This window comes from Triticum aestivum, chromosome 7A, assembly GCF_018294505.1.
Source record: "Triticum aestivum cultivar Chinese Spring chromosome 7A, IWGSC CS RefSeq v2.1, whole genome shotgun sequence".
Lineage (NCBI taxonomy): Eukaryota > Viridiplantae > Streptophyta > Magnoliopsida > Poales > Poaceae > Triticum > Triticum aestivum.
This window is the reverse complement of record NC_057812.1, coordinates 653,910,748-653,933,097: the sequence shown is the minus strand read 5'-3', so window position 1 is coordinate 653,933,097 and position 22,350 is coordinate 653,910,748. Positions and strand designations below refer to the sequence as shown.

The 22,350-nt window shown below is 43.0% G+C and overlaps 2 protein-coding genes across 3 annotated transcripts; one reads left to right on the top strand and one right to left on the bottom strand.

Annotated features, from left to right (window-relative positions):
• Window positions 1-12,121: 12,121 nt before the first annotated feature.
• Window positions 12,122-14,562, bottom strand: LOC123149017 (uncharacterized). Of its 2 annotated transcripts, none has more exons than XM_044568546.1 (4): window positions 14,418-14,562; window positions 14,167-14,315; window positions 13,375-13,454; window positions 12,122-12,458 (listed from the first exon to the last, which is right to left on the bottom strand). In XM_044568546.1, exons 2-4 carry the CDS (start codon window positions 14,284-14,286, stop codon window positions 12,386-12,388), a joined length of 273 nt encoding a protein of 90 aa, XP_044424481.1. In that variant the 5' UTR covers window positions 14,287-14,315; window positions 14,418-14,562; the 3' UTR covers window positions 12,122-12,385. The 2 variants fall into 2 exon arrangements, with proteins under 2 accessions (XP_044424481.1, XP_044424482.1); XM_044568547.1 differs by having other exon boundaries at window positions 14,422-14,560.
• Window positions 14,563-14,626: 64 nt separating this feature from the next.
• LOC123149016 (60S ribosomal protein L36a) lies at window positions 14,627-16,659 on the top strand. The gene is made up of 4 exons (XM_044568545.1): window positions 14,627-14,840; window positions 15,957-16,136; window positions 16,260-16,334; window positions 16,426-16,659. The coding sequence occupies exons 1-4, from the start codon at window positions 14,838-14,840 to the stop codon at window positions 16,483-16,485; spliced, it is 318 nt and encodes a 105-aa protein (XP_044424480.1). The 5' UTR covers window positions 14,627-14,837; the 3' UTR covers window positions 16,486-16,659.
• The last annotated feature ends 5,691 nt before the right edge of the window (window positions 16,660-22,350 follow it).

Here is a 22,350-nt window from a genome sequence, read left to right as displayed (position 1 = left end):
CTATTTTAGCTTGCAGAGATAGATATGAGCTTACGAGGTTATTAATTAAATGGAACAAAGAATCACTTAGAGATCAAATGAAACCTGACCCTGCTTTTGCTACTTCACCTATATGTGTTCCTGATAAGGATTATGAATTCTCTGTTGATCCTGATATAATTACTCTGGTTGAATCTGATCCGTTTTATGGCTATGAATCTGAAACTATTGTGGCACATCTTACTAAGTTAAATGATATAGCCGCCCTGTTTACTAATGATGAGAGATCGCGTTACTTTTATATACTCAAAATATTTCCGTTCTCATTAAAGGGTGATGCTAAGATATGGTTTAATTCTCTTGATCCTGGTTGTGTGCGTAGTCCCCAGGATATGATTTATTACTTCTCTGCTAAATATTTCCCTGCTCATAAGAAACAAGCTTCTTTGAGAGAAATATACAACTTCGTGCAAATTAAAGAAGAGAGTCTCCCACAAGTTTGGTGGAGGCTTCTCAAGTTACTTAATGCTTTGCCTGACCATCCTCTTAAGAAACCAGAAATACTTGATATCTTTAATAATGGACTAACCGATGCTTCCAGAGATTACCTAGATAGTTGTGCTGGTTCTCTTTTCAGGGAAAGAACACCGGATGAAGCTGAAATTCTATTGAATAATATGTTGACAAATGAAAATAATTGGGCACCTCCTGAGCCAGCTCCTGCTCCAATTACTAAGCCTATTCTTAAACCAACTCCGAAGAAGAGAGGTGTTCTATTCCTCAGTCCCGAAGATATGCAAGAGGCAAAGAAATCTATGAAAGAAAAAGGTATTAAAGTTGAAGATGTTAAGAATTTACCTCCTATTAAAGAAATACATGGTCTTAATATACCGCCTGGTGAAGAAACATATGATCTCAATTCTTTATTTACTGAAGAACCTCCTGATCCCGATATCACGACATAGGTAGTAAAGGTAAATTCTCTCTATAGATATGATAAAGCTGAAGTTCCTCCTACTAAAATTGCTAATCAGTGCTTGGATGAGTTTGATAACTTTATATTTAAGAAAGACGACTTCAATGCTTATTTTGGTAGACAATTAAAAGAAAATTTTTATATGATTAGACGCTTGGGTGATTATATGGCTAATATTAAAGGTGAACTTAAACTTGTTAGCAAACATGCTTCTATGGTTACCACTCACGTAGAACAAGTACTTAAGGCTCAAAAAGAAGTGCTTGATGAAATGAATAGTAAGAAAAATGATTATGATGTTAGAGTGGCTACTAGAACTGATAGAATGACTCAGGAACCTTTGTATCCTGAAGGCCACCCTAAGAGAATCGAGCAAGATTCTCAAAGAAATAATATTGATGTTCCTAGTTCTTCTAAAAAGAAGAAGAAGAAAAATGATAGAACTGTGCAAACTTCTAGTGAACCTATTGCTGAACCACCTGATAATCCAAATGATATATCTATATCTGATGCTGAAACACAATCTGGTAATGAACATGACCCTAATGAAAATATTAATGATAATGTTCATGATGATGCTCAACCTAGTAATGATAATGATGTAGAAATTGAACCTGCTGTTGATCTTGATAACCCACAATCAAAGAATCAACGTTATGATAAAAAAGACTTTGTTGCTAGGAAACATGGTAAAGAAAGGGAACCTTGGGTTCAGAAACCCATGCCTTTTCCTCCGAAACCATCCAAGAAAAAGGATGATGAGGATTTTGAGCGCTTTTCTGAAATGATTAGGCCTATCTTTTTGCGTATGCGATTAACTGATGTGCTCAAAACAAATCCTTATGCTAAATATATGAAGGATATCATTACTAATAAAAGAAATATACCGAAAGCTGAGATTTCCACCATGATTGCTAATTATACTTTTAAGGGTGGAATACCAAAGAAACTTGGAGATCCCAGAGTACCTACTATACCTTGCTCCATTAAAAGAAATTATATTAAAACTGCTTTATGTGATCTTGGAGCCGGCGTTAGTGTTATGCCTCTCTCTTTATATCGTAGACTTGACTTGAATAAGTTGACACCTACTGAAATATCTTTGCAAATGGCTGATAAATCAACTGCTATACCTGTCGGTATTTGTGAGGATGTGCCTGTTGTGGTTGCAAACGTTACTATTTTAACGGACTTTATTATACTACTTGATATTCCCAAGGATGATAGTATGTATATTATTCTTGGAAGACCTTTTCTTAATACTGCAGGGGTTGTTATTGATTGCAACAAAGGCAATGTCACTTTTCATGTTAATGGTAATGAGCATACGGTACACTTTCCAAGGCAATAACCTCAAGTTCATAGTATCAACTCCATTGGAAAAATTCCATCGATTATAATTGGAGGTTTTGAATTTCCTGTTCCTACTGTCAAAAAGAAATATGATATACTTATTATAGGGGATGTGCATATCCCCGTTGAGGTAACTTAGTGTTATTCGAAATTTCTCCGGTTTCATGATTATCGGAACGAGTTTGTTAACAAGACTTGATCAACCTTGTTAGTGGATTCTTTTTGATGAGCATGAGATGGATGAAACTAGAAGCACAACCTTCTGTACCCCACTTTTACTTTCTGTTATTTATATTAAATAAAGTAAATATAGTATTTTTCTGTCTGTTGCCTGACTTATCCGTGCAATATAAAAATATCCCGAAAATAAAAGTCCACAGAATGGCATGCCAATTTAATATGATTTTTTCGAGAATATTTGAGGATTTTACTGTGCAAAAATTATCATGGAAGGAGCTGCCACCTGGCCACGAGAGTAGTGGGCGCCCCCCCCCCTCTAGGGCGCGCCCCCTGCCTCGTGGGCCCACGGTGGCCCTCCTCCACTTATCCCAGCACCCATCTTCTTTCTCTATCTCACACAAACCCGAAAAACCAACTCAAGCACGAGTTCCAGCCACTTTTGCTGTGATTTTCGATCTCCTTGCTCAAAGCACCTCTCGCAAAACTGCTTGGGGAGATTGTTCCTTGGTATGTGACTCCTCCATTGGTCCAATTAGTTTTTGTTATAGTGCTTTATTCTTTGCAAATTTGTGTTGCATAATTGACCATGTTCTTGAGCTTGCATGTCAAATTTATATGGATCCAAGTAGTTCTAATGCTTGATATAGGCTCTAGGCACTTGTAGGAGTAGTTGCTATTAGTTTTATTGAGTTTGGTTTACTTTTATTTTGAAGTTACTAAATTTTTTCAGATTATTTCAAAAAAATAATGAGGAGATTCTTGAGGGGCTCATCGAGTCAAAGCTCGAAGTAAAAGGCACCGAAGCCTAAGTATAATTTACCGCGCACCGCGGAGATTCGGGCGTGTGAATGGCCTTCTGATAATTTCTTGAGAGAGGCCGGGATTTATGAGGATTTCTATTCATTGATTAAGAATGCTGGCCTCACCGACTTCGTCCGCGACCAACATCCACATTATCTCTTACTCACAAATACTTTTGTGCAAAACTTCTACTTTTACCCTAAAGAGTCACCACCTACGATGGAGTTTCATTTATATGATGAGTATAAGAAGATGTCACTTTATGATTTCTGTCGGATTTGTTTAGTCCCTTTTGAGGGTAAGACAGAAGAACCACATTATGATGATGTGGCTGGGTTTATTGATACTATCACTGTAGGAGAAACTAGGAAGGTTTCCGATGCACGAATCACTAGCATACATTTTCCTGTTTTACGTTACTTTGCATTATTTGCTAGTCGTTGTTTAATTGGACGCGGAAACTGTGGAAACCTTAGTATCCCTGATATAATTATTCTGCATCACGGTTTATATAGTGATAACACTTTTAGTATGGGCGGTATTATTGCTAGACGGTTAAGTATAAACCGTACTAAGGGTCCCATCTTTGGAAGCACCTATACTACACGCCTAGCTGCACATTTTAACATACCTATTAGGCATGCTAAAAAGGAAGAAAATGTGTTGCCCCGTGTTTATCTAGATCATAAAAGTATGGTGGCACATGATTTTATTGTTAAGAATAGGGCAGAAGAGCTTAAATATCAATTGTTTTTAACAAACATCATCCTGAGACTATTATCCTGCCTGCTCCTTCTTTGTTTAATTTTGTAGGACCCTACCTCGTTAACTGGGCTGTCGTCCAAACTTACAAGAATCCTGCACCAGCCCTGGAACAGGAACCACAAGATGAGCCTCCACGGCAATCTGTTTATTCTTGGGATCCAGAGATGACTGTTAGCCAGTGGCACTCAGAGTCTTCTTCTTTATCACAGTATGATCCCAACTATTCCTCCTCATCACAGTACGACCCCAACAACTATTATTATGGATAGCCGCCAGGCCAGCCGTGGCCATAGACCAACTTAGGCCAAAATCTTAAGCTTGGGGGAGTACGTATTTCTCACCGACATTACATTTATGTTCACACACACTCATTGCTAGATGTTGGTGCTTATACTTTTTCACTGTAATATCCATGCTAGTTTATTTTCTTTTTCCTGCTTTCTTCTTGTGTGTCTGTTAAACCTTAAGAAAAACCAAAAAAAATAGTGGTAATTTATTTTTCTGCTGTATTAGTAATAATTAAAAAAACCCAAAAATATTTCCCATTCTTCTTTTGCTTGTTGGGAGCTTTCTCGTGTAAATAGTTTTATTTCTTTTCTTTTCTTTGAGGGTCAGTAGGAGAAGACCATAATTAAATTGTTGAAGTGGCTCTTATATGCATCATTGTTAATTTAACCAAGAGCCCATATTGCCTTGTCTTCTCCTGTTTATTGAATGCTTGCAGATTCCAGCTTAGTCCAATGCACGTACACTCTTATTATTATTCACACCGTTCAGTCGTGCAAGTGAAAGGCAATTATGATGATATATGATGGATTGACTGAGATGAGAAAAGCTGGTATGAACTCGACCTTTTTTGTTTTTGTAAATATGATGAGTCCCTCGTTCTTGATTCAGCTTATTATGAATAAACATGTTTGCAATGACAATTAGAGATCATAGTTGCTTGTGCCATACTTGATTAGCTATGAATTATAATGGTTTACCTTATGTGCCAACATGCCATTGAGATGATTATGATGTGATATGATGGGGTGGTATCCTCCTTTGAATGATTTAAGTGACTTGACTTGGCACATGTTCACGCATGTAGTTGAAACAAAATCAACGTAGCCTCCATGATATTTATGTTCATGGTGGATTATATCCTACTCATGCTTGCATTCAATGTTTATTAATTTTAATGCATGTACATGGCTGTTGTCGCTCTCTAGTTGGTCGCTTCCCAGTCTTTTGCTAGCCTTCACTTGTACTAAGCGGGAATACTGCTTGTACATCCAATTCTTTAAACCCCAAAGTTATTCCAGATGAGTCCACTATACCTTCCTATATGCGGTATCTACCTGCCGTTCTAAGTAAATTTGTATGTGCCAAACTCTAAACCTTCAAATAATCATTATGTTTTGTATGCTCGAATAGCTCATGTATCAACCAAGGCGGTCCTTATCTTCTGTGTTAGGCGGGTTATTCTCAAGAAGAGTGGACTCCGCTCCTCACTCACGAGAAAATGGCTGGTCACCGGGATGCCCAGTCCCATGCTTTATGCAAACTAAATCAAATTTAATTGCAAACAAAACTCCCCCTGGGACCTGATGTATGTTGGAGGCACTCGTTGTTTCGAGCAAGCCATGGATTGATGCTTGTTGGTGGAGGGGGAGTATAAACTTTACCATTCTGTTTGGAAACCGCCTATAATGTGTTTAGCATGGAAGATATCGCCGTCTCTTAGTTGTTACGTTGACAATGAAAATATACCGCTCAAAATACAATTTATCTCTTTTTCAAAACCGAGCTCTGGCACCTCTACAAATCCCTGCTTCCCTCTGTGAAGGGCCTATCCATTTACTTTTATGTTGAGTCATCACCCTCTTATTAAAAAGCACTAGCTGGAGAGCACAGCCATCATTTGCATTCATCACTGTTAATGTATATTGGGTATGACTATGATTGAATCTCTTTTACCATGAATTACAATGTCTAGTCAGTCCTTGATCTTTAAAGGTGCTCTGCATTTATATTTTAAAGTCTTAGAAAGGGCTAGCGAGATACCATCTTATTATATCATATTATGATTGTTTTGATAAAGTGTTGTCATCCGAGATTTATTATTATGACTTGCTAGTTGATTATGCTATTGATATGAGTAATGATGAGACCTGAGAATTATTGCAAGTGTGGTTAGTTATGATCTATGCTGAAAACTTGAATACTGGCTTGACATAGTTACAACAACAAGAGCAAACAGAGTTTGTAAATGTTTTTCTTTCTTTCTTTCAGTTTGTCAACTGAATTGCTTGAGGACAAGCAAGGGTTTAAGCTTGGGGGAGTTGATACATCTCCGTCGTATCTACTTTTCCAAACACTTTTGCCCTTATTTTGGACTCTAATCTGTATGATTTGAATGGAACTAACCCGGACTGACGCTGTTTTCAGCAGAATTGCCATGGTGTTGTTTTATGTGCAGAAAACAAATATTCTCGGAATGACCTAAAACTCCATGAAACATCTTAGAAAAATAATAAAAAAATCCTCGCCAAATATGAAGACCAGGGGGCCCACACCCTTCTCACGAGGGTGGGGGACGCGCCCCCCACCTAGGGCGCGCCCCTACCTCGTGGGCCCCCTGAATGCCCTCCGACGCCAACTCCAACTCTATATATTTGCTTTCGGAGAGAAAAAAATCAGAGAGAAGAAATCATCGCGTTTTACGATACGGAGCAGCCGCCAAGCCCTAAAACCTCTCGGGAGGGCTGATTCGGAGTCCGTTCGGGGCTCCGGAGAGGGGGATTCGTCGCCGTCGTCATCATCAACCATCCTCCATCACCAATTTTATGATGCTCACTGCCGTGCGTGAGTAATTGCATCGTAGGCTTGCTGGACGGTGATGGGTTGGATGAGATTTATCATGTAATCGAGTTAGTTTTGTTAGGGTTTGATCCCTAGTATCCATTATGTTCTGAGATTGATGTTGCTATGACTTTGCTATGCTTAGTGCTTGTCACTAGAGCCCGAGTGCCATGATTTCAGATCTGAACCTATTATATTTTCATGAATATATGTGAGTTCTTGATCCTATCTTGCAAGTCTATAGTCACCTACTATGTGTTATGATCCGGCAACCCCGAAGTGACAATAATCGGGACCACTCCCGGTGATGACCATAGTTTGAGGAGTTCATGTATTCACTATGTGCTAATGCTTTGTTCCGGTTCTCTATTAAAAGGAGGCCTTAATATCCCTTAGTTTCCAATAGGACCCCGCTGCCACGGGAGGGTAGGACAAAAGATGCCATGCAAGTTCTTTTCCATAAGCACGTATGACTATATACGGAATACATGCCTACATTACATTGATGAATTGGAGCTAGTTTTGTGTCACCCTATGTTATGACTGTTACATGATGAACCGCATCCGGCATAATTATCCATCGCTGATCCAGTGCCTACGAGTTTTCCATATACTGGTTTACACTTATTTACTTTTCCGCTGCTACTGTTACAATTACTACAAAATACCAAAAACATTACTTTTGCTGTCTTTACTTTTGTTGCTGCTACCGCCACTATCATATTACTTTTCTACTAAACACTTTGCTGCAGATATTAAGTTTCTAGGTGTGGTTGAATTGACAACTCAGCTGCTAATACTTGAGAATATTCTTTGGCTCCCCTTGTGTCAAATCAATAAATTTGGGTTGAATACTCTACCCTCGAAAGCTGTTGCGATCCCCTATACTTGTGGGTTATCACACCGCCGGAAGACCGCCGGGATCCCCATCCACCACCGCCACACCCGCCACGAGCAGCGGGTGCTGCACCACCCGCCGCGAGGATGAACACGACAACAACCCGCAAGCTTGCGGCGCCCAGATCTGGCCCACCAGCCCCAGCCGACACCGCCTCATCTCCACCAACGCCTGGGCCTCCACGCCATCGCAGAGCCCTGCCCGCCGCCCGCCGTGGACCGCCGCCGCTCCCAGCCACTGGGCCTTGCGGATCTGGCGCGCGCCGCCGCGCCCCAACGAGGAGAGGAGGAAAGGGGTGGAGGTTGCCCAGGAAGCCGCCCCGCCGCCGCCCTCACTGGAGCCCGCCTGGGCTTCGCCGGCGGCGCCTCCGGCGACGGCGAGACGAAAAGGAGGAGGGAGAGGACCTAGCGGCGGCGCTGGAGGAGTCTTCCCCCGTGTCACCAAAGGAGGGCGACGCAGGGGTGTTTTTTTTCCGTTCCCTCTCCCAGAATCTTCTTTTCTTTTTTGAGGGAAGGCATGAGTTGTTCCTGGAAAGAAGTATGAAGTCCTTTAGAGCATCGCCAGCAACATACCCATAATTTGGCTACCCATATCACTATGGGTAGACGATAGAGAAGATTTGGATAGCTTCTTTTTTTGCTTTTAGGAAAATATGCAAGACTAGATACCATATTCTGAGCTTCGACTTTCTCTACTACACAATTACATATACAATCTGAACTAACTAAACTTTCCATGACATGATAATTAAGCCTTTTCATCATCATGTCCCACATAATTAGCAACATTTCAAATCCAGGTTTAGATTTAAGCCTAAAATTGCAAGCATTGTGCATCACAAACACAATTGAAGTTAACTACATATACAAACCACAAGCCTAGATCCAATTTTGTTTTGACCGAGCATTCTTGAAGCGCACATAAAAGTCTTACGTCATCAACACTATAGCATAATTTTTTTTCTCTATTATGCATGATATCGAACCGATTGTTCTGACATCCATCCATCCGATTGATTTTTAGACTTTTTTGCTTCAACGGAGCGTTATTTTTCCCCATATTCCTATCACCATTGCCTTTATTCCCTTGCTTCAAGTACACTTCATTATTACTCACATCAATCTTTACTCACTCTCGGGTCCTATGCTTGACGTACAAATTAACTACCCCTCTTTATTTGCCTACCTTCTACAACTCTACTTGCCCTTCTTATTTGTGCAAGCCCTCCAACTCCTCTTCGTCAACTCTAATCTCAGACCACAGGGTAGTTCTAACACAAATAGTTCAATTGTTCAGAGTATCAAGCCTAGCTTGCTTGACAACCAAGATGATGAAACTAGCGTTGTCTTTTGCTAGTTTGTTGCCTTGTTCATTAGTTCGGCTTAGGAGTCATAGGGAAAAGCAGATGTGCAGAAATACAATAGTAACCTTGGCCTGACGAACAAACTTGTACTCAGCTCGTTCACAACTCTTCTATGAGAGTTTATGGCTCTCGGAAGAGGCTTCTAGTCAGACTACTCGCTTATTTCATTTGCAGCAATTCTCTACCTGTACGTTGACGGCCATACAACAAGGAAAATCCAATGCATAAACTTCTCAAAAAGTCGGCAAAGCTACCCTAGGCAGAGCACTCTGAAACACAGTGATTACACAGAAGGAGCTCAATCATCAGTATCTGATTTGCACTCTATGCAGACAATCAGAACAGTTTGACAACCTGTTTCCTGTCCAGTTCGTTCCAGTCCACTCCAAATATTATTTCTCTCTTTTCCACTTGTTCCTGCTCTGAACAATCCATGCGAAGGAGACTTTCCCTGAAGAACCTGACACAGTCCCAAACTTTGGTGATAGCATTCATCATGAATAGGACCAAGCAGAACCCGTAGAACAAGCTGGTACTGAAGTGCTGCACGTGCAGCCCTCTCGCAAAAGCGGCACCATCTTTACCCAGAATTCCACATGGGTTGCAATACCATTATCGAATAACATGAACAAACTTTAGAAGCCATTCAATAAGGCTTTAACTCCCAAGGCCCAAAACAAGTTAGACGAAATTACAAATCCCATTCAGACGGCAACTTCAACCAATTCACCTCATATATATGAAGGCGTTTCTTATTTCTGGATCAATTTTGCACTATTATTATTCATGAATAAAAATCCAAACATAAGGCCTCATGTTCAACATTACGCCTAGATAAGAAGTTCACTACGAAATATAACCACACACGCTTGAGACGGATTTAGGTGTTGTTTAATCTAGCTTGTCCTATACCCTCCTCAGAGGATCCAGCTGCAGGTAAGTAAATGGTACAGTTGGTTCCTCCCTGCAAATCACAGTTTATACACTTAACAACTTTCTAACAGAAGAGAAATGAGCCAATATTCACGGTCAGAACACTCGTCGCAATTTTGAAATGAAGGTGCACCAGAAACTATAGTGGATACCCGCTAGCTCTCTGAGGGTAAATTCATCCTTAGAATTCTATAGTCCACAGTTTCACACATATATGGAGTCCTTCCATAATACATTTCAGTACAACGGCTTCTTGAAGCACTTGGCAATTTTTTAGGAGAAAGCCATGTCACCAAGTACTTTCTTTTGTTCATTTTTGGTGTACAAAATGATTGCATGTGTGCTTATACTCCTGGTATGTTGGAACTGGTTGTTCTCAGGCAAGCCACACCACCGCCCTTTGTTTCTGGTCCAGCCAGCCAGACTGAGATATTATCTGAAAAGCTTGCCCCATCCATGTTATCCAACAACGAACCAACCGAAACACGATAATTATACTTTCCATGATGTGAACCATCCATGTTACCCAACTAACCAACTAAACTTTCCATGACATGATAATTAAGACTTTTCATCATCACGCCACACATAATTAGCAACATTTCAAATCCAAGTTCAAATTTAAGCCTAAAATTGGAAGCACTGTGCATCACAAACACAATGGAAGTTAATTACATATACAAACGACAAGCCTAAATCCAATTTAATTTCAGCTGAGCATTCTTGAAGCCCACTTAATAGTCTTACTTCGACGACACTATAGCATACAAGTTTTTCTCTCATTATATTTATGCATGATATCGAACTGATTGCTGTGACATCCATCCATTCGATCGATTGTTAGACCTTTTTTTGCTTCAATGGAGCATGGTTGCGTGCATTTTTCTCCGTGTTCCTACCATGGTTGCCTTTACTCCCTTGCTTCGAGGGCAGACCTCACACCACCAGTACATCATCCACCCCACCCCTCCGGATACAAACTACTCGCGAGTTCCCACCCTTCCACTTCTACAACTCTACTTACCCTTCTTATTTGTGCAAGCCCTCCATCCTCTTGGTCCCTCTAATCTGAGACCACAAGCCTAGCTTGATTGACAACCAGGATGACGGGACTAGTGTTATCTTTTGCTAATTTGCTGCCCTGTCCATTAGTTCGGCTTGGGAGTCATGGGGACAATCATATGTATGGAAGTGCATAAGTAACCCAGCCTCGAGAACCACGCATGTAGACAGCTGCTCACTGGCATTTCTCTCCACTGAAGGTACCTACCAGCACAGATATGATTATCTGCATCAGCAGTTTACATCTCTTCTAGGTAATTTCTTCAGCCTGGGAAGAGGCTTCTAGACTTCTAGTCAGACTACTCGTTTATTTCATCTGTGGCAATTCTTTTTGTGAACATTGCCGGCAATACAACAAGGAAAATCTGATGCATAAGCTTCTCTAGAAGTCAGCAAAGCTGCCCTAGGCAACGTATTCTGAAACACGGTGATCACACAGAAGGAGCTCAATCATCATTATCTTGTTTGCACTCTACAGATAATCAGACAGTTTGCCATGATCCACACACTATATCCCGTCTAGTTTTCGTTTTCCTTCGACAGTTTGTTTTGCGTCCAGTTAGTTCCGGCCCAAATCCAGCTCAAGCAGTATTTCTCTAAACTCCACATGTTGCCATCTGCACTCCCTCCTGCTCCGAAACAATCCATGCGAAGGAAACTTGCCCCGGAATCCAGGACGCAATCTCAAACTTTGATGTTAGTATTCATCACAAAAGGTGTATGTAGTGCTCACAGTACCAGGCAGAACCTGTAGAACAAGCAGGTACCGAAAAGCACGTGCAGCCCTCTTGCAAAATGGGTTGGCAAAAAGAAATGGGAAACAAAGAGGAAACTGGCAACTTTTTGTCACCAGGGAGCAGTTTAAGAATGTCTAATTCAATTTTGCATGAACTGACAGGCACACGAATCAGGCACCATCTTTACCCAGAATTCCACATGAGCCGCATACCATTACGAAATCCCATGAACAAACCATAGAAGCCATTCAATAAGGATTTAACCCTCAAGGCCCAAAACAAGTCAGACAAAATTACAAATCCCATTTCAAAACGGCAACTTCAACCAATTCACCTCCTGTTAAGGCGTTTCTTATTTCTGGATCGGTTTTGCACTATTATTATTCATGAATAAATATCCGAACATAAGGCCTTGCATTCAACATGACGCCTAGGTAAAAAGTTCACTACGAAATATAACCACACACACTTCAGAAGGATTTAGGTGTTGTTTACTCTAGCTTGGCCTCTACCCTCTTCGGAGGATCCAGCTGCAGGTAAGTAAATGGTACAGTTGGTTCCTCCCTGCAAATCACAGTTTGTACATTAACAACTTTCTCTAACAAAAGAGGAAAAAAAAACAATATTCATGGTCAGAATACTTGTCACAATTTTGAATGTATGTGCACCAGAAACTATAGTTGATACTTGCTTGCTCTCTGAGGCAATATTCATCATTAGAATTCTATAGTCCACAATTTCACACAGATATGGAGTCCTTCCATAATATGCATTTCAGAACAATAGCTTCCTGAACCACTTAGCCTTTTTATTAGGAGAAAGCCATGTCACCAAGTACTTTCTTTTGTTCAATTTTGGTGATCAAAATGATTGCATGCGTGCTTCTACTCCTGGTATGTGGAACTGATTGCTCCCAGCCAAGCCACAGCAGTGCCCTTGGTTTCTGACCCAGCCAGCCAGACTGAGATATTGTCCAGAAAGGTTGCACCATCCACACTGCCCAACCAACCAACCAAACTACCTTCCTAATAGATGTGAAACATCATATATGGCACACAGGTAGGCTAGTACGCGCTTCATAAATCTCAGGGATTTGCAACTACATGGAGAATCGTGCCTGACCAACTCCCTGTTACGTGTGATGCTCCATATTAGATTTTTAGGAAGTGGTTAGGCTCATATAAGACTTTCCCATAAACAAGAAAATAACACCATGCCGAAGAGATTACTTTTTAGTGAGCATCCCTATGTACTAACTAAGCATTTAAGTTGCTGAAAAAGCAAGCAACCACCAAAGAAAAAGAAAAAAAATTAACATGAGCATACTTAGCAATCACTAACTTAACATTTTCCTCATATACTGCTTATTCATTTTATGAAATTGTTGTGGGCAACCTAAAAACATATTTAGATTGTCATCAGTGATTCTAATGATTCCACCAAAAGCATTAAAACAGAGATCATGAGAAGCAGCGGATACCCAGGTTTCGAGCGCATGCATTGCCAAAAGACCTTGAATGGGCCTGGAACTGTCTTGAATGGATTCCCTTCAAAGGCAGCCTGCAAACAAATAATTAAGCAGACCAAAACATGTTGATTTCAGACTAGGAATTCACATGATGAAACACAGCTAATGCTGGCCATTTGCTGGAAAACGCATAACCAGTTGAAGGTAGTGACCGGTAATTACAGGAAATTCCAGATTAAGGTGGTGGTGGGATGAGATCCTGAACTCCACATTAGTCCAACTTATGGCAATTATGTCATACACATTCTTTTATAATGCTCAATTACTCAGCACTGGAACTGGAAGCATTTTCTTTGATGATATTTCCAGATACCAGTTTCAGATTAGTCCATTGGTCATTGCTAATTGTGTTTTGTAGATTGAAACTGCGACCGCCATCACTAGCTTGGAAGCAATGAGCACAGCACAGGTAGGATAGGAATCATCCTAGTTGCGTGTTAATGAATCATGTGCAATCTTCATAGCAGGGCAACATTGGGTGCTTAACATTGCTGAATCACATCTAAAGTGTTCTGAGTCATGATAGCGAATTAACTACTGAAACGACTTAATGCCAGCCCCTCGCAGTAGTAGAGTAGATGAAGTAAACCAGCCTAAACAATCAAGTGCCTAATTCCAAGTGGTTTCTAGGGCATCATTTCAGCTGTTGCACCATGGATCTCGTCAATATCATCTACACATACGTGCCAGTTGAATGTTACACCTGAAGATTTTTCTAATCAGAGAGGGAGGGGACCTCCGGACCTGGACGACATCCTCGATGCGGTCGTTGCAGCGGTGCGCCTTGGGCTGGCGCTTGTCCCCCTCCGGCAAGCCCCACGGGCTCTCCCGCCTCGGCACCGGCCTCTGCTCGCTCTCGCTCATCCTCCTCCTCCTACCACCACCACTCTTCCCTGTCACTCCAAGAAAAGTACCGAAATGGCGGCTCAAAAATCACATCCACACATCAAACCTCGGGACCATCGCCGAAGAGATCAAAATGGAGGCCGACTCACCTACCAACCACCCCTCCTCAGCTCCTCTCCCTACGCGCGCCGGCGACGAGAGATCCCGAGATCGAGACGACGGCGGCTGCTTCCCCTCACTGGCCGGAGTCCACCAAGAACCCAAGATGCGACGCTGAGACGGAAATGGCCACCTTCCAGCCCGTTTAGACCTTCGGTGTCACATGGGCCTGGGGGAACCATTTCATCCGGCCCAACTACCGGCCCGTGTGGCCGCTAAGCACTGGGACCCACCCGCAGTGACTTGTGCGTGAGGGCGAAACCCTAGCTAGCCGTCACCCCTCGTATATAACCGCGCACCCCTTCGCCCTCCCACCATTTCAGTTTTCGGCGGCGGCGGCGCACTCCCGTGTTCTCACCCAGGCGCGCACTCCTCCTCGCCGTCTCGGATCCACCGCCGCTTCCGCAGCCATGGTGAGTCTCCTCCCCCTGATCTCTGTACCTGCGGTTGGTCGTAGCGACTGTTTCTGGTTTCCGAACATGACTTGCGAGCGCGGATGCATTTCGTAATGCGATGCTGCTAATCGGATGAGACTTCGGTAGCAGTTGCGCATTCCTCTTGAATCGTACCGCGTGGATGCTAGTAGATGTCGGAGAAGGGGAGGTGATTGGGATGTTGTGGCTGGAGACACTTCCATTCATTACAACACTGCGCGGCGCAGGGCCTTGGATGTAGAGTGTTAAGTTGGCTTGATCGAATGACGAATTGGTTTGTTTGAATTGTCACCTTCTACATTGATCTCCGGCCTTGTTAGTCGAGTTTTCATGACTCATGATCGCGCCCAAATATACACGTTTATTCTAGTTATATGCTTGCAAGGTCAGATCATGGCCTCACTGTTTGGTTGCACAGTATGCTCTCATTCAGCTGCAGTTAATCAGATTGTGTTCTACTCCCTCCGTTCCTAAATATAAGCCTTTTTAGATATTTCAATAAGGACTAAATCCGAAGCAAAATGAGTAAATCTACATCTGTATGTAGTCTCTATTGAAATATCTAAAAAGACTTATATTTAGGAAGGGAAGAGATGGAATATATGTTACTGAAACCTATTCTGCAAAAAGAACTGGTACGGTGTGAGAAGAGGCCTATTCTCAGTAATGAACAAGATGATGCAGTTCTAGTTGCTGGAGGCAGAGGACGTGGACGTGCAATCAGCAACGATTGACATGATGTATTCCTCCTACAGCTAGCTCTCTATGGACTATCGTTGGCACCACCATTGCGAGCTAGCTCAACATGTTCTGTTTTGTAGTATGTAATAATGTACTCTGTTTTTTTTTTCGCCAGCAAGGTGCTTTTCTAGTTCACTATAGCATCTTTGGCTTGAGTTTCCTTTTCATTATGTGTGTAATTGCAAATTCTGCCCTCTGTATTTTCGGACCCCCTTGATCACCGGGAAATTTAACCATGCCCGTTGAATCAGAGAGGTCCTTGCTTCTACACATCTTAGGTAGCAAACATGGTGTTGTGAGTTAAGCTATGTTGTCTATTCCAGTTGGGCTAAGTATGGTATGGCCATTTTGTAGGTGAACGTTCCGAAGACCAAGAAGACCTACTGCAAGAACAAGGAGTGCAAGAAGCACACCCTCCACAAGGTTACCCAATACAAAAAGGGTAAGGACAGTCTTTCTGCCCAGGGGAAGCGTCGTTATGACCGCAAGCAGTCTGGATATGGTGGCCAGACAAAGCCTGTTTTCCACAAGAAGGTATGTTACTGATTTCTGTGGGCATATATCTTTGATGTGCAACTCAAGTTACTTTGGAAATGTTGGATGTTCCTCTTCTGTTGCTTCTTTGCATCTGGATGCTTATTCTTCTGTTTGTTTCAGGCCAAGACAACAAAGAAGATTGTGCTGAAGTTGCAGTGCCAGAGCTGCAAGCATTACTCACAACGTGCTATCAAGGTCCGCACATCCCTCTTATCTGCCATCCCATTTCCTTGCTATATTCTGTTATGTTTAATTATCTGACTCCATAATTTCTTCGTTATTACAGAGGTGCAAGCACTTCGAAATCGGTGGAGACAAGAAGGGCAAGGGAACATCTCTCTTCTAAGCTGATGATATTGTCGTTATGTTTAGAATGTTGTGCCAGAACTTCCCACAAGAAGACTGTATTATCTTTAATTTTCTGGCTATAACCCTATTGGCAATGGAGCATATGTTTTGCTATTGTGTCAACTACTTTCTCCAGATCCAATCGACAAGTAAAATGTTATTTATTCTCTGAGTTTGGTATTTTTGTTCTTGGTCTAATTAAATTGCTGTCGCAGTGTATGTTTATGATGTTGTGCTGAATGCCCGTTGTTCTTGGGTCTCCTCTCTGTTTTTTTGGCTTTTGCAAATTGTTTTGTTATGTTGTTACGCTATGCAATTTTATAGACATGTATTTACAGACCAATCAAATCAAGTAACTGTGAACCAAACAACTGCTCATTGGCATATCTCAGCTATCAAAACAGCAAAACCTTGCATTGCAATGTGCAAGTAGGCACGGTGTGATATCCCCTTGAATTAGAAATTTGCTCGGTATTTGTTAGCCATATCTGAAATAAGTAGGGTTTGTTTTGAGTTGTAGATTTGGAAATTATGGCGACGTGTGCATATGCATAGTTGGCATTCTACGCGATCACAAGAAGATAATGTCGTAGGGAATCTTTCACCTCTGTTGGCTGCTCTAAGATTATCTCTAGCAGATCCCTTATAACCTCGTACCGCAAAATAGATTTAGAGGATATCGCAAAACGGTTTTAACACGTTTTTACGGTATGGCATGTGTCCACACATAATAGATCCAGTAAAAAAATCACGTCAGATGTGGAGCCCACGTGTCAGTAGTTACATTTACAATAGGGTCCTTACAAAGTAGCACAAAACACCCTCAAAATGAAATTTAGATTACAATTGGGTCCTGGAGCGGCCATGGCAATAGAGCCTGCTGTGTGTTGCCTGGCGGAGCCGGAGCTCACCGAGGCGTGTGGCCCACCCCACGCCATCGGCTGGACCTGCGGCTCCCTGGCCTGCAGCGTCGGCCACCTTGACTGGCTGCTGCTCTTGGCTTTCCACGCCGGCCGCCTTGACTAGCTGCTGCTCATGGCCTGCTCCAGATGCGTGAGGTCGAGTAGTCGGTGGACGCGTCGTCGGGTGCGCCGTCCACTCCTTCTTGCTGAACGGCTTCAACGACACACACGGCGCCCCCACGACACGGCAGCCACGGCGAGGCGTTGTGGAGTTCCCCGGCCACGGCCATCGGCCACGGCGAGGTGCGACAATCGCAGCAGGCGGACGCGGGCCTAGGCCGATTCGGCTTGCGCAAGCTTGGGATGGATGGCAGGAGGGTGGCCACTCCATGGTGTGGTGTGGCAGTCGGAGGAGGCGCGTCGGTGAAGGAGCAACGAGGTCGGGGTCTGCAAAGGCACGGGGGGCGGGAGGTGGACGCGGTGAAAGTTCCCTCCCGCCAAGCGGTTGGCTTGTTTGCGGCAACATGTAGAATTGGCCCTTCGTCCCGGAAATATGTAGGAAATGCCCTCGTGGATCCGGGGTCCCGCAAAAAAAATCGGGACGGTCGGATTTAGAGGATCTATTCGGGACGGGGATACGGGATGAATTCCGTAAATTGGCGGTTATTGTACCGGACGGCCCAGTTTGCGGGATCTGCTAGAAATGCTCTAAGCCATGTTGCATGATGCATGGAGAATTGTAGATCACCTGCAGACATGGAACAAGTCATCGCCGTTGTTGCTGTGTGTATCCTTATTGCCTTTTCCTATTTAGTGCATCAAGATGTTTCTGAACACCAATGTTGTTGTATGCTCGAGTTAATTTCATTATTCAGTTGTTGGCAAAACTTCCTAGCGCATTATGCACGTGCTTTGCTTCAATTCTTCAGAGAAACTCATCTTATGTTGGGCACGACTAAATCTTGTAGCATGAGTCGAGACTTGCGGTGAATTTCTGGGGTCATTTGGACAAAAAATGTTGGACGCTCCTCTTCTGTTGCTTCCTTGCATCTAGATGTTTATTATTCTGTTTCGGGCCAAGACAACAAAGAAGATTATGCTGAAGTTGCAGTGCCAGAGCTACAAGCATTACTCACAATGTGCTATCAAGGCCCGCCCATCCCTCTTATCCGCCATCCCATTTCCATACTATATTATGTTATGTTTAAGTATCTGACACCGTAATTTCTTTCTTACTACAGAGGTGCAAGCACTTCGAAATTTGTGGAGACAAGAAGGGCAAGGGAACCTTCTCTTCTAAGCTAATGATATCGTCGTTATGTTTATAATGTTGTGCCGGAACGTGCTACTAAAAGAATGTATTACCTTAATTTTTCTTGTTATAACCCTGTGTGCCCTGTGAGCATATGGATTGCCTTTGTGGCAACTACTTTCTTGGGATGTAAGATACAAGTAAAATGCTCTGAGTTTGGTATTTTTGTTCTTGGTCTAATTATGATTGTTGTGGCGCAGTCTCTGCTATGATGGATGAATGCCCTTCATTCTTGGCTCTCGAGTCTGTTTTTCTTGTTGTTTTTTCTGGTAAGGCGTTTCCCACAATGCTACCATTCGCATGTCTGTTAGCTGTCTCTTTGTAGCTGTGATCTTGGTGAGCAAACCTCTGCGGCTATCTTATGGGTACAAATTGTTGAAATATGAGATGGGCCTAGACCCCATATGACAATTTCAGATTTGATCTCTAAGGGCCCATGTAGGTGGCATGACAAGGTGGTGAGAAGTTTAGTCCCACCCCGGAAGTGGAAGGAGAGTTGGAGTGGTTTATAAGGGGTTCTCTTCCTCATGCCATTGGAGCTTGAGAAGAGATGAGGCCCTCGCGCACTCCTCCTCCTCCGCTCGCCACGCCACGCCGCGGGTTGCGGGATTGAGCCGAGCCAAGCCAAGCTCTACATCGTTTATCCCTATGCGTACTACATGCTCTGTTAGATCGTAACCAGTGTGTTATCAATACTGTCAATGTCATGCTTATGATTTATTCATGGATTAATTTAATCGGAAAACTGCCTATTTTCTTATCAATCCAAAAACCTAATGTGTGTAGGGGTTTTTCGAATTCTAGTTTTGCTGCTGCACTGAAACCGTCGCCGTTTACGGGGACATACTTTAAGCGTTGGCAGACTAAAACCACCTTATGGATCACTGCCATGAACGTGTTCTGGGTCGCCGGTGTGACTCCCACAGGAACGATCGCTCCTGATCAGGAGAAGGCGTTCAAGGAGGCCACTGTCGTGTTCCTCAGGGCAGTTCTGAGCGTGATTGGAGATAAGCTGGTTGACGCATATTTGCATGTGCGGTTTGCCAAGGACTTGTGGGAGGCACTCGAATCTAAGTTCGGGGCTGCCGATGCAGGGAGCGAGATGTATATTATAGAGCAGTTCCATGATTACAAGATGGTTGAAAACCGTCCTGTATTGGAGCAGGCTCATGAGATAATATGCATTGTTAAGGAGCTTGAGCTTCTTAAGTGCGAGTTACCGGGCAAGTTTGTCGCGGGCTGCATAATCGCTAAGCTTCCCAATTCCTGGAGGAACTTTGCCACCACTCTGAAACATTAGAGGCGTGAATTCTCTGTGGAGGATGTCATTGGCCATCTGAGTGTTGAGCAGAATTCAAGGGCAAAGGACTCGCACGAAAAAGGGGTCGAAGGAACTTCTGTGGCCAACATGGTGCATCAGAAGAACTCCAATTCCCACAAGCCCAAGGGAAAGAACGGTGTCCAACAGAGTGCCGACTTTAAGAAGAAGGGTAAGAAGACCTTCAAGAAGAACAAGAAGGATGAAGGCTGCTTTACTTGTGGTTCGCTTGAACATTGGGCCAACAAGTGCCCAAACAAGTATAAGAAGCAAGGGCAGGACTCCAAGTCTGTCAATATGATTGTGAGCAACAATGAGAGTGGTGCATCTGGGTACGGTAATTTATTTGTTGTATTTTTAGTTTGGCCGTCCACCGATTGGTGGGTCGACACAGGTGCAGGTGTTCATGTGTGTGCTGACATTTCATTGTTTTCTTCTTACCGGGCCACAGGTCACGGGTCCATACTGATGGGGAATGGCGCGAGTGCTTCTGTTCTTGGTGTTGGCACGGTCGATCTGAAGTTTACTTCGGGAAGGATCGTGCAGCTGAAGAACGTGCAGCATGTCCCCGCCATCAAGAAGAACCTCGTTAGTGGCTCCCTTCTATGAAGAGAAGGGTTTAAGTTGGTATTCGAGTCTAATAAATTAGTTGTTATGAAATATGGACTATTTGTTGGAAAGGATTATGAATGCGGAGGCATGTTCCACCTTTCTCTTGCAGATCTATGTAATAAAGTCGTGAACAATATTTATTTGAGTGTTAATGAATCTGAAGTATGGCATTCACGTCTTTGTCACATTAGTTTCGGTGTTATGACGCGGCTAGCAAAATCGAATTTAATCCCGAGTTTCACTTTAGCCAAAGGTTCTAAGTGCCATTCGTGTGTGCAATCTAAGCAACCTCGCAAGCCTCACAAGGCAACAGAGGAGAGACACTTGGCGCCACTGTAACTCATACATTCTGATCTTTGTGAGATGAATGGTGTGTTGACTAAAGGTGGAAAGAAATATTTCATGACTTTGATAGATGATTCCACTAGATATTGCTATGTGTATCTGTTAAATACTAAAGATGAGGCTCTACACTACTTCAAATTCTATAAGGCAGAAGTTGAGAATCAACTTGAAAAGAAAATTAAATGAGTCCGGTCAGATCGTGGTGGAGAGTACTTCTCGAAAGAGTTTGATGCCTTTTGTATGGAACATGGCATTATTCACGAGAGGACACCTCCCTACTCACCCCAGTCAAACGGGGTTGCCGAGCGGAAAAACCGTACTCTAACTGATTTGGTTAACGCCATGTTAGATACGTCGGGTTTATCCAAGGCATGGTGGGGGGAGGCTATAATGACATCCTGTCATGTCCTGAATAAAGTTCCGACAAAGGATAACGAGATCACTCCTTACGAGAAGTGGACCAAGAGAAGGACAACACTCTCGTACTTACGTACCTGGGGCTGCTTGGCGAAAGTTAATGTGCCGATCCCCAAAAAGCGTAAGCTTGGACCAAAGACTGTGGACTGTGTTAATTTGGGCTACGCTATGAATAGTGTTGGCTATAGATTTCTAGTAGTGAAATCTAAGGTACCTGACATGAAAGTTGGTACAATTATGGAGTCTAAAGATGCTACATTCTTTGAGGACATTTTTCCCATGAGAGATGTACAAAGCACTTCTAGACAGGAATCTGAGGAGACTCCTGAACCTGCCATTCCGATGGAATATTATAATCAAACACATGATGAAAATCCTGAGGAGGATAATGAGGAATCCCTTGGTAGGGGCAAGAGACAAAGGACTGTAAAGACCTTTGGTGATGATTTCTTCATATACCTCATGGAGGATAATCCCACTTTTATTCCAGAAGCGTATGCATCTCCGGAAGCTGACTACTGGAAGGATGCGGTCTGTAGTGAGATGGATTCCATCATGGATAACGGGACTTGGGAGCTTACTGAACGTCCTTATGGTTGCAAACCATTGGAATGCAAGTGGGTGTTCAAGAAGAAGCTTAGGCCCGATGGTACGATAGAAAAGTACAAGGCTAGGCTTGTGGCCAAGGGCTACGCCTAGAAAGAAGAAGAAGATTTCTTCGACACTTATTCACCTGTGGCCAGACTGACCACCATTCGAGTATTACTCTCGTTGGCGGCCTCGCATGGTCTTCTCATTCATCAGATGGATGTTAAGACGGCTTTCCTGAATGGAGAGCTAAAGGAGGAAATCTATATGCAACAGCCTAATGGCTTTGTGATGGATGGTCAGGAAGGAAAGGTGTGTAAGTTGGTGAAATCTTTGTATAGCCTGAGACAAGCGCCTAAGCAATGGCAT

Coding starts and splice junctions, on each gene's coding strand:
- LOC123149017 (XM_044568546.1), bottom strand. CDS start 14,286: ATGAGCGAGAGCGAGCAGAGGCCGGTGCCGAGGCGGGAGAGCCCGTGG. Junction 13,455..14,166: donor GCATCGAGGATGTCGTCCAG/GTCCGGAGGTCC, acceptor ATTTGTTTGCAG/GCTGCCTTTGAAGGGAATCC. Junction 12,459..13,374: donor TGCATGCGCTCGAAACCTGG/GTATCCGCTGCT, acceptor TGTGATTTGCAG/GGAGGAACCAACTGTACCAT.
- LOC123149016 (XM_044568545.1), top strand. Junction 16,137..16,259: donor AGCCTGTTTTCCACAAGAAG/GTATGTTACTGA, acceptor TGTTTGTTTCAG/GCCAAGACAACAAAGAAGAT. Junction 16,335..16,425: donor ACTCACAACGTGCTATCAAG/GTCCGCACATCC, acceptor TCGTTATTACAG/AGGTGCAAGCACTTCGAAAT.